Source organism: Periplaneta americana, chromosome 4 (genome assembly GCF_040183065.1).
Source record: "Periplaneta americana isolate PAMFEO1 chromosome 4, P.americana_PAMFEO1_priV1, whole genome shotgun sequence".
Taxonomy (NCBI): domain Eukaryota; kingdom Metazoa; phylum Arthropoda; class Insecta; order Blattodea; family Blattidae; genus Periplaneta; species Periplaneta americana.
In genome coordinates this window covers 87579894-87595464 of record NC_091120.1, presented here as the reverse complement: position 1 = coordinate 87595464, position 15571 = coordinate 87579894, and the positions used below count along the sequence as shown (strand labels likewise).

The following is a 15571-nucleotide window of genomic DNA, read 5'->3' as shown; positions in this document are numbered from 1 at the left end:
TTAGCATCAAACCTACTATCATTGATTTCTTTTCTAATTTTCTGCTGTTGCCTCTGCCCCCAATACCGGTCAGAGAACTTTGTTTTGAATTCTCCATAACTAACCTGTGCGTCTAAAGCTACGAGAACCCAATTAAGTGGCCGTCCTCTCAGACTTTTTCTCACGACGGTCATTTTTAGTTCCTCTGGTACCCCTTTCACGTGAAAATACGTTTCCAATTCGCGGATATAACAGTGAGGGTTTGAGAATTCCACCTCATCAAATACGGGATAACCGATTTCATTAATGATATGCGTGGGATACTGTGGGCGACCTAAAGATGACCTCTCGTTTACAATATTTAAATTACATTGTTCCTGATTTCGTGGGTCTTGGTTCTCTCCTACCACATGATTATTTATGTTACTACCTCCTACTATATTTCCTAATCCCATACTATTGCTCCCGCTAGGCGTTCCGCTCACGCTCGGTTCGCTAATTGAATTATCGACAGTGACTCCATGGATCCTATCTTGCATCGAATTCCATCTTGATTCTAAACTCTCTAAGCGTTCTCTCTCTTCCTTTCCCTGGTCTCTCACTACTCGCCTAATCGCCTCCATCTCTCGATCCACCCCTTGTAACCTCTCATCTACCGTTCCTTCTATGGCCGATCTCGTCTTTTCGTTCTCAGCAATTGTGCTGTTCCTTACCTTCTCCTCTAGTTCCCTCATGTTCTCTGCCATCTTATCTACTACGACGCCTAGTTGACTTTCTATTTCCGTATTATTGTCTGCTATCTTTCCCTCCAAGTTTTCTATTCGACTCTCTATCAGCTGGTTTACCTGTTCCCTAATCTCTCTGGAATTTTCTCCCATCCTACTCTCCATTTCTGATAGTTTGCTGTCCATCTGCCTCATTAGTTGTTCAGTCTTTTGGCCTAGCCTCTCATCTATTTGCTTTATTTGTTCTGAAATTTGCTTCGCTTGCTCAGTACTTTGACCTAATCTTTCATCCATCTGTCTCAAACTCTGTTTCAATTGCTCTGAATTATCCTGTTTCATTTTGTCGAAATTCTGCTTCATTTGTTCTGTACTCTGTTTCAATTGCTCTGTAATATGTTTCATTAAAATTCCTATCTGTCCTAGCATCGTCCCTTCTTCTCCCTTTTCCTTCTCGCTACATTGCTGGGTTTCTTCGCTATTTCCTATGATCTCGTCGTCCCCCATACTGCTCTCCAATTCTAATCTTCCCTCCATTTCGCTGTCTCCTACGTTCTCCATCCCTCTATTCTCTCTACTTATTATTTTCCTCTCACTCTCCGTCCCTTCGGTCTCAATTCTTCTATTCCTTAATAACATCTGGATATGCCATAACCTATATACAGATCACACAATAACGATCCCCTCCAAAATATTATACACACACAGACATAAATATACATACAACCCTACACAGAATTATGCGTTAATAAATGTTATCCTCCCTACACACAAAGAAAGTTCATACATGTATAACCCTCCAAAATATTACCATCAACGTTGTCTTCCTCCTCGATGTAGCGTCGACCCTACTCGTCCCGCGTAGCCGTGATGATTTCGCCACCCTCGGTGTCGCCGCTCTCGTTGTCTCGGCGGGGATGCTGCGTCAGCCTCTCTGCTGTCGTCTAGTACTGACGATAATCACGTTGCTGCTGCTACTGTTGTTCTCGTCCCGACGCCTCGGTGGTATTGTTGATTCTCGTAGCCACGCGTTGTTGTTTATATTCTCGTAGCCACGCGATGTTGTTTTTATTCTCGTAGCCACGCGATGTTGTTTTTATTCTCGTAGCCACGCGATGTTGTTTTTATTCTCGTAGCCACGCGATGTTGTTTTTATTCTCGTAGCCACGCGATGTTGTTTTTATTCTCGTAGCCACGCGATGTTGTTTTTATTCTCGTAGCCACGCGATGTTGTTTTTATTCTCGTAGCCCCACGCTGGGCGCCATTTGCGACGGGTTTTACCTGGTGGCTCACGTTGTTGTTGTTTATCTTCTTCTCTGTCGCGTCGCCGGCAGAGGAGAAGTCCACTAGCTCAGTCACACGTCGGTGGATGCTGGAAGATCTTGTCCCCCGGTAGAGGAGATCTCTTCTCAGGGACCTTGTGGTTTTGTGGGCGTAGGATATAATGTGATATTCGTCGTTCTCACGAAAAGAAACCAAGGAGTAAAGTTCCACTATGTGTATTTATTCGGCTCACTTCCCTTGCTTGAGTCCAAGCGACGGAATACTGGCTGTTGTCATTCCGTGTGTTTTCGGCGTCTTGTCTAACGCCAGTTTAAAATCGCTGCCGTCAACTTATTGAGTAAATCCCAAAGCTAAAAGGTGCGAAATTTACACTTTATCACTTCGTTCGGCTGGGAAACGGAGAATGATAAGATATACACGATCGGAACAAGTGCCGGAAATATTATTAATATTCACGCGATCGGCTCACAGGCCGTAGACTATATAAGTGAGTAAACACGCCACTGGCCGGCAGTCTTCTGACCAAAACACACGATCGGCTCACTAGCCGGTAATATTCTGAGAAAATACACGCTCGGCTCACAGGCCGGTAATCGTCTGCGAAAATACACACTCGGCTCACAGGCCGGCAATCGTCTAGGGAAATACACACTCGGCTCACAGGCCGGCAGTCGTCTAGGTGGGCACGCTCTCGGCTCACGTCCTTTTAAATGCTCACTAAGGTGACGCGCTCACCAGACGCTACTATTGTTTGCCAGATACAAACAACGCTACCAACGCGTTCCTAGACAGGAAAAACCCCTTTATGCTATACTAAAGTTCAGTAACCTACCTCGCGTCTACTGGTTTTAAATGCGTTAGGCGCCTGTCAGACTGAGTGAATAAAGAACCTATTACGCGCTTCAATGATCCCTGTGGCGTAGGTTAAACAAACATCTCAAAGAAATATAGAAATATCTAAACTGAAAATATACTATAACTTATATAGGAGAAAAAATATCTCACTATCGCCGGACCACCCGACTACAGCTTCATAACTGATCTGACCATGTGTGCTTTACATGAATTGGTGGAGTGACATACATGGTTTTGAAATAACATACAGAGTAGAGAATCTTCCATTAATCATAATTGTGATATAATATGTTAATGCACATGCAGTGTGCTTAAGGTATAGGATTAAAATCATTTAAAAATGTTCTTAAGTTTTATTGACCATGGAAGGCTATATAAGGTGAGTTGTGAAGAATTCTCAGTCTATTCGCCGTGGTGAGAGGCGTTTTGTCTGAAAAAATTAATTAATCGAAAAGTCATAAATTTTGATAAAATTGTTTTAAAAATTTATGATTGAAGCCTTAAAAGGCTTTAAGGTTAATACTCACAAATGAGGTACATTGAGAGTTTCCCGACGATGTGGCCTTCACATCCCGGCATTACATTGCAACAAAACTTAAGAACATTTTTAAATGATTTTAATCCTATACCTTAAGCACACTGCATGTGCCTTAACATATTGTATCACAATTATGATTAATGGAAGATACTCTATTCTGTATGTTATTTAAAAACCATGTATGTCACTCCACCAATTCATGTAAAGCACACATGGTCAGATCAGTTATAAGTGTTTTAATGTATTTAAATATTCACCTAGTTTTCAAATATTGTTTGTCAAAATATCACCTGAAGATGACTTCTATGAAAGTCGAAAATATTTGTGATTTTTAACAATTGTACTTTTGATGTAACAGAATCTTTTTCTGCCATTGATGAATGATAAGTGACTGACTGAAAGAATAAAATACTGATTTATTTGCTATAATTTCACAACACTTATCTGATATTCAACATGACCTTTATCTTCATGTAAGCCTACTTCTATGATCAGTTTAATAAGTTTAAAATGTGATTCTCGGGGGGAATCTGGGAACCCATTTTCTAAAATATGTTCCTATAGTTGTAGAAAGATTGTACAAGTGTTCTACTGTTATCACATTGTTTTTCACACGATGTAAGAGAGACCCTTGGATGGTAATCTGCCATATTCTCTCTCAACATCTGTATAATCGCTCTTTCACTTACGCGGCATATTTCTATAATCTCAAATGATATGATATGACTCCGATTATTCTTTCGTTAAAGAAAAAGAAAAGAGATTTTGTTTACTGCTAATATGTACCATAAATTGAATCTCTAGATTTATTACACCATATTTTCTTAATGTTAACAACAAAGCCAGCAATGCAAACAATCACATTTTCACAATATTCTGTCATTGAGCATGATGTAAGAATGAGGGAACTGTAATGAATGTCTGCAGTTGAAAGTTCCAAAGAGTCATATAGCCTCTGATCCTCAAAACACTGAGGACTATTATTAAAGTGTGTTATGTGTTTGGAAAATAGCATTGAGTATATAGCCTTCTTTTTAGCGGACATCCCCTCTTTGTAATATACCTTAAATAAGTTATTTACGTATTTCTTAACGCATATAAAATAACATAAGTAAAAACATCCCATCTATTCAGTCATTGGAAATAGAAATAAACTAATAAGTCTATTTATAAGCAATATAAAGCTTTTATATTTAAAGCAATGCTTAGTTACAGTATTTATATTTACTTATTATACATTAGAAAATACGTAAATAAGTTTAGTTATATTACAGTGCAGTGGGATGTCCGTTAAGAAAACGCCTATATACACAATGGTATTTTCTAAACTCCGAATGATTTATAGAAACAATCATTTGTGCTCCCCAAACATGGCGTCGCGCGAACCTGCGCGAGAGGTTTCAAATTTGTACACGACACCAGCGCCAGTTGTGTGTCTAAATATATAACTACAACGTCTTTGATGTAAACAGTCTTACTAATATCAGAGTCCGTGGATATCCAGAGTACCGCAATCGTTTGAGCCGGCAAATGCCGACAAATCTGCCATTGTTTGTCCAGCGCGTGCTATGCAGTATACAGTTGCATAGGGAAAGAATGTAATTTAAATGCGAAAAAATGCAGTGCTACTGTGTTCAGAACTGTTCACAGAGAACTCAAAAAAGCGCACATTTGTTTTCTCTGTGACAAGGTGAAAGAAATAAGGAAAAAGGAAAGAAGTGACTATAAATATAAAAAGGAACGATCCGCTGCCTAAGCGAGCATACATTGTGAGATTAATGGATGACTGTATTTTGATATTTATTTTTTCAGAATTTGGGCCCCAAAATATTTTTATAAAACCAATCTAGAATTTAAGTTGATTCAGCAATGATATTTCTACATAAAACAAATGAAAGTCACGTACCAATTAGTATCAGTGTCAAATTTTTACCATCTTCTCCCTTTCAAATCAAGCATTTCTGAATTTGATCCTATTTGCTATTTGCAAGAATGACAAAATATATTTGTGAAGTTCTGAATTTATTCTTGAGACAAGATTGTATTGTTTGGCTCGATTAGAAAATACAAAGACCGTAGAAACTAGAAACCCTATTAAGGTTAGACTGATGTGAAATTTCAATTTTCTAAACTATTCTAAGTAGATCTATGAAATTTTGTACTTTTAATTTGTAATTTTAAATTGTGCAAATTTAGGTTTTCAAAAATTGCTACTATTTTGGCCAGAATTTTTGTCTACATACGTGTCAGACCTTCAGAAACGAAACTTACTATACAATTTTCCTCTTTATTTTACTAAAAAATAATTAAACCTATTTAATGCACTAAAAGTGTAAAAACAGAAAAATTCAACTCGAGCGTAAAAAACTTAATATTAAAAAATACCTCTTCTGGCTGATATGCATATAGATATAATCAGGCAGTACATCTCACTTGACGATATGTGTCAGAGGAAGACAATTGTTTGTAAGTATCTGAAGTGTGATTAGTGGAATATGTAGCTAATCGGCGAAGTATGCATTGGAGGGGGAAAGAAACTTGCCACCCTACCCCATTATCTCCTGGCCTAGTTTTCTCATGAGTGATGCCTTATTGGTGGTACTTATGAGGTTCAAATCTGTCTTCGGACAATTGACTAAACAACAAGAACAATAAAAAAATGAGTGTTAGGTATAATACTGATAGTAAGTTTTGTTAAGAACATATTCAAAAACCTCTACAAAAAATCATGCATGTAGTACAGAATCTGTAGAAAGAGTAGCATTTTTAGCAATGCAAAATTTACAGAAAATTAAAGTGGAGAAAATTGACTTCAAAAGTTTGGGATAATAATAATTAACCAGGTCTCTGTCTTTTTTATTTTCTAGGCATTTTGAAATATGTAGAACTATCATATTATATACAGAACTTATCCTTATATACACTACCACGCTGTGCACACCTAACCTACACTAGTAAATAAAGATGACTAAAAATTATGTAATCTTATGAAAACACTATAATAGATAAATATTATTTACAAATCACTATGGACTATAGACACTATTATAACACTAACAATAAAACTGTTAGAAACTTGCAAATATTTCTTGTATCACAAACAAAAACCAAGCATGGAAAACACGTTGTTATGGCTACTAGCAACAAGTGGAATTTTCCTTTAGATAAGAGTTGTGCTCTCCTTTGTAACTGAATATCTTTTAAAGGAAAGCAGCCTTTGAAGTAGGTCTAACACCTGTTGGATTCTATGAAGAAATATTTCGAGAAGTCAAGAAGCTACACTGGCTCAATCGGAAATCTAATATAATAAATAATGTATGAAATATAGCGTAATTTCCAAAATGGTCGCAGAATTCAGAGTGGGGGTCGTGGACGGAGAATTTAAATTAACTTCCATACTTTTAAAGATAAACTTACAAAATGTTTATCACTAGTATATCTGGTTGATAATAACACATGTACAAACTTTCTTCTCTCTCTATGATAAGTGGTTTGCATTTTATTGGTAACTTAATTATATAGTGTATTGCTTAATGCAAAAAGTCCCTTGCGTCACAATTTACATTATTTTTCATTGATATTCACTTATAAGATTCTTTATATACCTTGGAACAAACATTACTATTGGAATTTTCTGTACAGCGAATGGGTAAATTACTAGGAATTTTTATGACTATTAATTTTTTTATTTACTAAAAAATTCTACAATTTACTTATTAATTTTACAACAAAACCTTATAGTAAGCTTTGATTCCATGTATGTAAGGAGCCATGTAAGTGAAAATCACTTAAGAATAATGTCAATTGTAGTGCGACTTTTTATATAAAGCCGTTCAATATTTTAATAAAATAATTAATAAAATGCAAACCACGTATCATAGGCGGATGCAATTTTGTACACTTGTCACTAATAAGCAGATATACCAGTGATCAAAATTTGGTGAATCTAGCTTCGTAAGTATGGTAGTTATTGGTTTCACTGTTGTGAACTCTTAAAACTAATAAACTTCGAGAAATTTCAGTATAGTGTGCCCTTATATGCGGAAGCCGGAGAGTTTGCACGAAGAATGCAGTTGGAAATGTTTAGATTTATTGTTATTTTATTTGCAAAATTGTTGTTTTCATTTGTTACTGTACTTGTAATTTATTAAGTTCATGCTGCTGTGATGTTTATGAAGGAGTAGGCTATATTAAATACTTAAATGCGTATTTATGCTGTAATAATTATTAAATGAAGTTTTTTATACATTAGTATGTTGACTGATAATAATGTTCTATAATGTGAGAAGATCCTTTAGACGTTTCTGCCCTTCAAATTAAAAATATCTGAGTTTCACTTCAAATATTCCTATCCCTAGCATGTTGAAAAGGACTAACAATGGCGGCCGACTCGGTGATTGCGCTACTCTGTATATCCACGGACTCTGACTAATATTCAGTAGTTCTGCCACCTAGCATCAATAAACGGAACAGTTTCAATAACACATGAATTTGCATCCGTAAATATGTACTTTTAAAATGCCTGTATTAAATATAGCTGCAATTTATTTATCTAATCTATTTTCGATGACAAACATTTAAAAAAATTACTTCAAAATACATCAAAACATAACTTATGCGTTTAAAATAACTTACCTCCCAAGAAGCAAGAAAAACTAATGTTACTACATATTAGCCGCCATTTTTTATTGCTATCAAACTAGGAAAAAAGTCACTGAAACATATTTACTTTATTATTAGTCATGACACTCTTACCCGACCTGGCACTCTTACCTCTCCTTACCATATTTGTATATTATTGCTAAAAATTCTGTGTATAAAATTATTGATCTGATGTTTTTACTTTCATATTATTGAAAATATAAAGGAAAATAGGTATTATAATGCTGCAAAAAATTGGTTTCGAGATTTCCACGGAAATACATGATTTCGACTACATGGTTTTCAGTATGATGTATACCGTATTCATTATCTCATATTATTCAGGAATGATAGACATGAATAATTTTTACTAAAAGTTTAATGGGTTTGTGGTAAAAAAAAATAAGAGAGAAAAAACAAACACAAGATGATTTTAGTCGAAATTAACTTTAACAATTTTCTTTTCAAATCTTTGTTTCTTATGTAAGATAGTAATAAATGAAATGGTGAAGATGGTTTGTCTCTACAACTCTCTATTTCGTAGAAATTTACTTGCAGTATTATTATTTATAAATGTTCTCCAGTCGAAAACTTTTTAAGATAAAAAGTTAAAATTAAAAAATAAAATCCTTTTCGTTCTGAAAATAGAGGAAAAGAAATGGATTATTTTGTGTTACATATATGTATGTATACCACCATTATAATGATAATCTTTTTAAGGTTGAGAATTTTCTTTTAAAAAGAAATTGTATAATTCTCAAATATACAGTAAAAATTCCTTCCTTGCCACAGATAATTTAAAGAATTGCTTGCTTGCTTTATCCCTCCCCCTCCCCCTTCTTGTGTTTGCTTTTGTAGTGCTGTTGGTTTCTTGGAAAGTAATACAGATAGAGTCTCATTGTGACTAATATCATTTAATATTTCTTCCTTGTTATTAATATTTCTTCTTCTTTCTGGCAAGTATTAGTGCTTATCTTCTTTCTGGCAAGCATTAGTCCTTATAAGAACTGTTATGGTTTAAACATTAAACAGAATACATTAAAACTTATTATATTAACATCTTTTAATAATGTATTATATTAACTATTGAAATTTAAGAACATACCGGTACTATACTTTTGTGATTAGCTGCGGCATAATTTCCGACATACCTTAAACTCTAAATAGTGGCCTACATAATTCTTTAACCTTCAGAGTTCTTTTATAGCAACAACATGCTACTGACTCCTGTTGCACTTCCCTATAATATATGAATTCCATAGTTAATGTGAGATTCAAATAGTGCAAAGTAGCCTATACCTCTCTGAGAGTTTCTGTTGACACCAATGGTCTTAACTTCCTTTAAAAAAAAATACTTGGTAATTTAGTACATATACTTCCTGTGTGTTTGTGCTGTCCTAATTTTGGATCCAAATAAAAACCTAACAGCTTAACATTATGATATTTCATCCTCTAGTGTGTTTGAGAGGCCTAAGATCAGTTTCTGGGTTTTTTCCTCATTTAGCATTGGCCTATTTGATTGAAACCATTGTCTAGCTATGTTAAGATTATTGATCTGTGACAACTTTAATTGGTTAAAATCTGAGCGAGATGGGGCCTAATATGTTGCCTTGGGTAACTCCATTAGTAACAAGTCTCATATCAGAGAGCTTATTTGATATGTTAACAATTTGTCTTCTATTTTTTTAAATTAGATAAGTAAACTTTCTCTCCTAATATCATAGTGTTGCAGCTTAGCTAATAAAATATCATGGGATATGCAATCAAATGCTGCAGTAAGATCACAAATAATGTTAGACACAATTTTTGTTTTCAAATGCTGTAATGATTTCCTTACCAGATACTTCTGAGCTAATATTGTAGATTTATTGTTTTTGAAACCGAAGTATCTAGGTGAGATAGTTTGGTGTTGGTCGAACCATTCATTCATCTGCTTGTATAAGAGAGATTCAGTAATTTTTAGAAACTTAGGACAAGGTATACAAACGTGGAGTAAACTTTGTTTATAGATTCTTTGAGGAGAGTTCCATTTAATCTAATATTGTAGGAAAATTAAGCACTATTATGTGTACTAAATTTAACTACAGTGGTTTTATCAATAGTAGGCCTACGTGCTAGTTTATTTACACTAATCAATTAATTAATTAGACGTAACACTGTATTAGATATATTTATAAAGTGTTCTTATTGTTTGCTTGAAAAAATCACACTTGTAACATCTGCAATTAAAATTATATGGGATAAATTATTTATGGTTGAAGCTGAATCATTAATACAAACTAGAAAGAATAATGGACCTAAAATCGATCCCTGGGGAATTCTTTTCCTCCCACACTCTGAGATTTTCGGCTCTTCTGACCTCCTTATTAAAAAGATTATGAGTCTCATTGTCATACCATCAATACCATAACTTCATCTTCTGGAACTAGATCAACAACAATATCAGTGTAGGCCTATGCAGATTTAGGTTTCTATTTATGAGTATATATGAATTAACTCTTTGATAATACCGTAATATTCATGTAAATAATGAAGAGCAGAGTGAAAGGCTAAAACCCTGTCCTACTCCTGAAGTGATTGTTCCCCAATTCTACAGTTTGTCTTTAATTTTTACTGAATTAGATTTTGTTTATGAGATTGCAGATGTTTTGTATAAGTATTGTGGAGTCTGATCACATGCCAGAGCTCTCATCATTATGTTGCAGTCAACTCCTAATCATACGCCAAAATTCTCATTATTATGTTGCAATCCACATCTCAATCTATGTTGATTTCATCAATAAACTGCTTTCATAACACACAGACTAACAAAATCTATCAACAGTAAATTTGTTATCATAGTAACTATAACCATAATGCTTCTGTATAAAACAAATTAAGGGCTGCATATAATAAATATGCTTTTTCAAGTGATGTTAATAGAAGTATAGGGTATCATTTAAAAATGTGCTTGATGACGTCATAACTCGCACAATAATAGTCTAAAAATATTTTGTTTTCATAAAAATATTCCTTCCTAAATACAAGATTTGATGTGTGTGAGCTCTTTGTCCAAAATCCAGTTGTGATTGCAGTAATGCTTTATTTTTGAAAAATTATGCATATACTAATATTTACAAACAGCTTCTGCTTCATATGACATTTCATAGAATTTCCACTGACGCATGTTTTTCTTTGTCAACCAACACAAAGGAGTGGATTTTACCGTGGCCAACATTACAAAACTAAATTTAACAATTTGCGTAACACTATAGTTTTTTACGGCTGGAGCTATTGGTTTCACACCATTAGTCCTTGTGCTTCCCAGTAGAATCCTGCTAGATCTTTTCAGTCCTTTTTGTGTAACATGTGTTTCTTGCTGAAGCTATATCCTCTCCACACAGGGAGTATCCTGTTCTTGGGATCTACAGTTTATTTGTAATCCTTGGACTTAAATTGAGATGGAATAATATAGGGTGTTTAATAGTTGCAGCTTTCAATGTCTCTCACATATATTGCTTTTCCCCCCTTTCTTTTTCTCCAAAGAGCAGTGCCATATAATCCATTCTACATTCTTACAAAAGAGGTCATGGTAGTTGCGTAATAGATAATTATATTGAGACTTGTAATTAATTGATAATGTTGATAAACCTCACCTTACCAAAACTACAGAATATGATGATGTTGCAGGTTCAAACGCATCATTCAGCTATTTGCCCTTGAGAACACAGCAAACTTCGAAAATATGAGAACAGAAAATGTTACGAACCTTCAACAAAAAGTAACACAACTAGCATTTTCAATGAAGAGATACTCCAAAGACACGGATAAAATTCTGGAAAGTGATTTGAAAGCTTTAAAAGAAGCCCTTAAATCGACACTGAATATCACCGAAACTGAACGAAAACTGATTGTTAAAGCAATTGGGCTGAAACAAGGACATTGGTATAAATGTCCAAATGGGCATATCTACGTTATCACGGAATGTGGTGGTGCAATGCAGGAAGCTAAATGCAATGAGTGTAAAGCTAAAATTGGCGGCACAAATCACAGACTTCTTTTTTCAAATAGATTGGCTCAAGAGATGGATGGTGCTACACACTCAGCATGGTCGGAAGCTGCAAACATGAGAAACTATCATTGGTAAACAAAAATGACTGCAAACACTAGGCCTACATCTTAATACAGTGATTCACTGAATTGTACCGGTATCAACCAGTTAATTTATCGCCATACCTCTTCATGTTATAATTTATCAGCATTTAGAACTATGACTTTTGAGTAAACAGAGCTGGATTCCAAACATTACATTACAATACAATGCTTCATTCTACTATGTTTACATATGCATACTTCCATGTGCATGTTATGTTGAACATACCAACATTCAGAACTGTAACTCTGAGTAGGGCTATTGAAAACATTACATTATAATGCGTAATAATATATATAAAAGCAAGTTGCTTTAACATACATATACGTTGAATATGGCAACATTTAAAATTGTAACTCTTAGCTGAGCTGGAATGCAAACATTACATTATATTACATTGATATGTAGTACCATAGTCTATATGATATATATTTCGTCACAGTACTTCTTTACATGCAATGATGTACCTCACATTTGTCTGTATCCAGTGCTACCATTAAGCTTAACATATTATTACACTAACACATTATTTGCAGTATGCGTCTATACAAATACTCCCATTTACACTATGTACCTTTATATTACTTGGTCTAATCTTCCCTTCAGTATTTCTCCTACATTTCATTTGCTATTCTCTATTTGTTCATTAATCCTAATATATCTAATATTATATACTACTTTCAAACCCACTTTTTCCACTCTCTAATTACTATTCACTAGAATCTCAATTTCATTTTTTTCTCTATGAATTATCATATTGAATTATTTGTCCTATTTGTTCTTTGATCTTTTCTCCTATCTTTCTTGTATATTCATTTACCGGTACTGTTCCAACGTTCAAATGTTAGTACTAATTTTATGCTGTCACTTATTCACTTCTCTTAACCCTTTTTCACTATTTTCACTCTTTCCTATTTGCGCTCACTTTCACTTTCTCACTATTCCACTTACACCTAATCCTGTCTCACTCTTCTCACTTCCTATAAATACTTATATTCTATCTCTACACATCTGATTATACACTTCCTCTCTCCCCTATATTTCACGATCTTTTCCAGTTTCACTTGCACTTTTTGATCACATCCCCACATTTTTTAATCATATCTAATACCTCTGCAATATCCTCAGCTGTCACAGGTTCTGACCTTACTTTACTGCTCGACTCTACCTTATCTCTATCTCTGTCTTTCTATTTATTTCTTCTTCTATTCTTCTTTTATTTTTCCCCTCCACGCTTTCACTTTCATATACTAGATTTCATTTACACTCGCATCCTTATTCTTTTCACCACTTTCTTCCCTTTCACTTTCTGACTCTTAGTTTCTCTTTTTATCCCCATTCGCCTTTTTTCTAGCGCCCATGTTTCTTGTTCCATTAATGTCAGCGTTCCTTCTGGAGTGCGCTTATCTTACCGCCATCATATGTAGACTAGGAATCCACTTACACTGCATGATCTTGTTACTGTTTTCTTCTCCTTGTTATGTCATCATCCTTACACTTCCTCGTAAGTCAGTATGTGTTGATCTGCGACAATCACATGTTCCGTCCTTGAAGTTGGGATGATTTTTTTCCTCCATTCCTGCTCCTTCCCTCTGCTTATGTAGCTAACGTCGACTCTCTGTTGTCGTTTTGTTGCTTCCCTCTGCCAAGTTGAAATATGTCCACTGTCCTCTTTCGTTCTTCTCGTTTGTCCAAAGTCTGGATGATCTTCATTCCTCAGGCAAAACTCCAGATCATACCATTTTCCGTTCACTTTTAGTTCATCCTCGTACATTTTAGCAAAGTGACCTTTCGCCCTCGCTGGTTTCATATAAGGTAGTACCCGTTTTTTTCTATTTCTTACTTCAAATGGCATAGGCCTATCTGTTTCCATTCTCACTCCTAAACCACAGAGCCGTCCTAGATTATTCAGAATAGCTTCCCTTACTTTTGTATTCATAAAGCTAAAGAAGATAGGTCTTTTAGTCCTGTTCTGTAACCTGTACATATGGTCGACATGTTCTTCTCTCAACTCTATATTAAAGATCACTTCACATAAATCTCTGACTTTCTCAAAGGTATCCATCTCTTTTTCCCGGCCCATTTCTTTGACCCCGAAAACTATTAAGTTGTTTTTCATCTTGAGATCGTAGTCACTCATCTTCTTCTTTAATTTGTTATTCTCTGCTATCAACTCTTCTATCTTTTCATTGATGTTTTCTAACTTTAGTCTTAAGTTTTCTAAAGTCTGGTTCTTCATTTCTACTTCTACTTGATTCAAGCCTGCATTATTATTCCTTTCCTCTCTACTTAATTGACTTACTTTATCTTTTCCTGAAGTCTCTTTCGGTAACAACTGTTCCATCTTCTCTTACTGTATTCTTCGCTTCTTCCTCAGTAGTCTATGTAAGCAAGTTGATTTAACAGTTAAATAAGATGATGTAAGATGCATGTTGTGTTTAAGATGCCAGCATTCAGAACTATGGCTTTGTTCAGAGATAGTTTGCTGTTCAGAGATAGTTTGCAAATTTTACATTATAAACCATTAATTTATAGCAATATATTAAGTCAGTTGATTTAATACTCATACATACAAAGCAAGCTATGTCGAAGAAGTAAACATTAAGAACTATGGCTTGGAATAAAGATGGTTTGCAAACATTACATTATAATAAATAATTTCCATTAGTATATAGGCTAAGTCAGTTGCTTTAACAGTTATATATAATTACTTCACAACATAATTTTGAGTAGAACTGAGTTGCAAGTATTGCATTATAAAACCCAGTAGGTAATACTGACATATGCATGTTATGTTGAAAATGCAAACATTCAGAATTATAACTTTGAGTAGCAACGGATTTCAAATATTAGGTATACAGTATTTACTGTGCAGATATAAGCTAGTTTGTTTAACTGTCATACATGTTATGGTGAAGATGCAAACATTAAGATCTGTGACTTTGAGTAGAGCTTAATTGCTAATATTGCATTACACTAAATTGATTTCTGATTAATTAGACTTTTTTTTTTCAATTCAAATTACATGTAGATTACCTACTATACTTAACACATGCATGCCATGCTATTTTAACCACACAATATATTCCTTAATTCTCCTAATCCAAGTTTATAACTAGCAGTTAATTAAGAAAATATATCAATTTTATGGTAATTTTGTCAGCTTTTGATACAAGATGAATATATATATCAAAGTTTTAGAGGATATTTTCTTTACATAATCCAAATAGTTTTGAAGATACAACTAAAACATGTTGAATTGTACGTCAACAATACAATAAAATTCTTCTATAAAATTGGTAATGCGAAAAAATGGTTCATGAAGGTAGCTTACCGGTATATGTTTCCTTGAAATGATAAAGCAAGAACTGTTAGTACCCTTTTTTACAGTAGCGGTATTCATAATGTATTCCATTCAC

At 34.4% G+C, this 15571-nt stretch overlaps 1 protein-coding gene across 5 annotated transcripts in view; it reads left to right on the top strand.

Annotated features, from left to right (window-relative positions):
* LOC138698021 (NFX1-type zinc finger-containing protein 1-like) overlaps window positions 1-12407 on the top strand; it is a 161305-nt gene extending 148898 nt beyond the window's left edge. For all 5 annotated transcript variants that reach the window (XM_069823699.1, XM_069823697.1, XM_069823698.1 and 2 more), the window contains one exon: window positions 11690-12407. In XM_069823699.1, the coding sequence (XP_069679800.1) occupies window positions 11690-12146 (457 nt within the window). In that variant the 3' untranslated portion in view covers window positions 12147-12407. The remainder of the gene's footprint in view (window positions 1-11689) is intronic.
* The last annotated feature ends 3164 nt before the right edge of the window (window positions 12408-15571 follow it).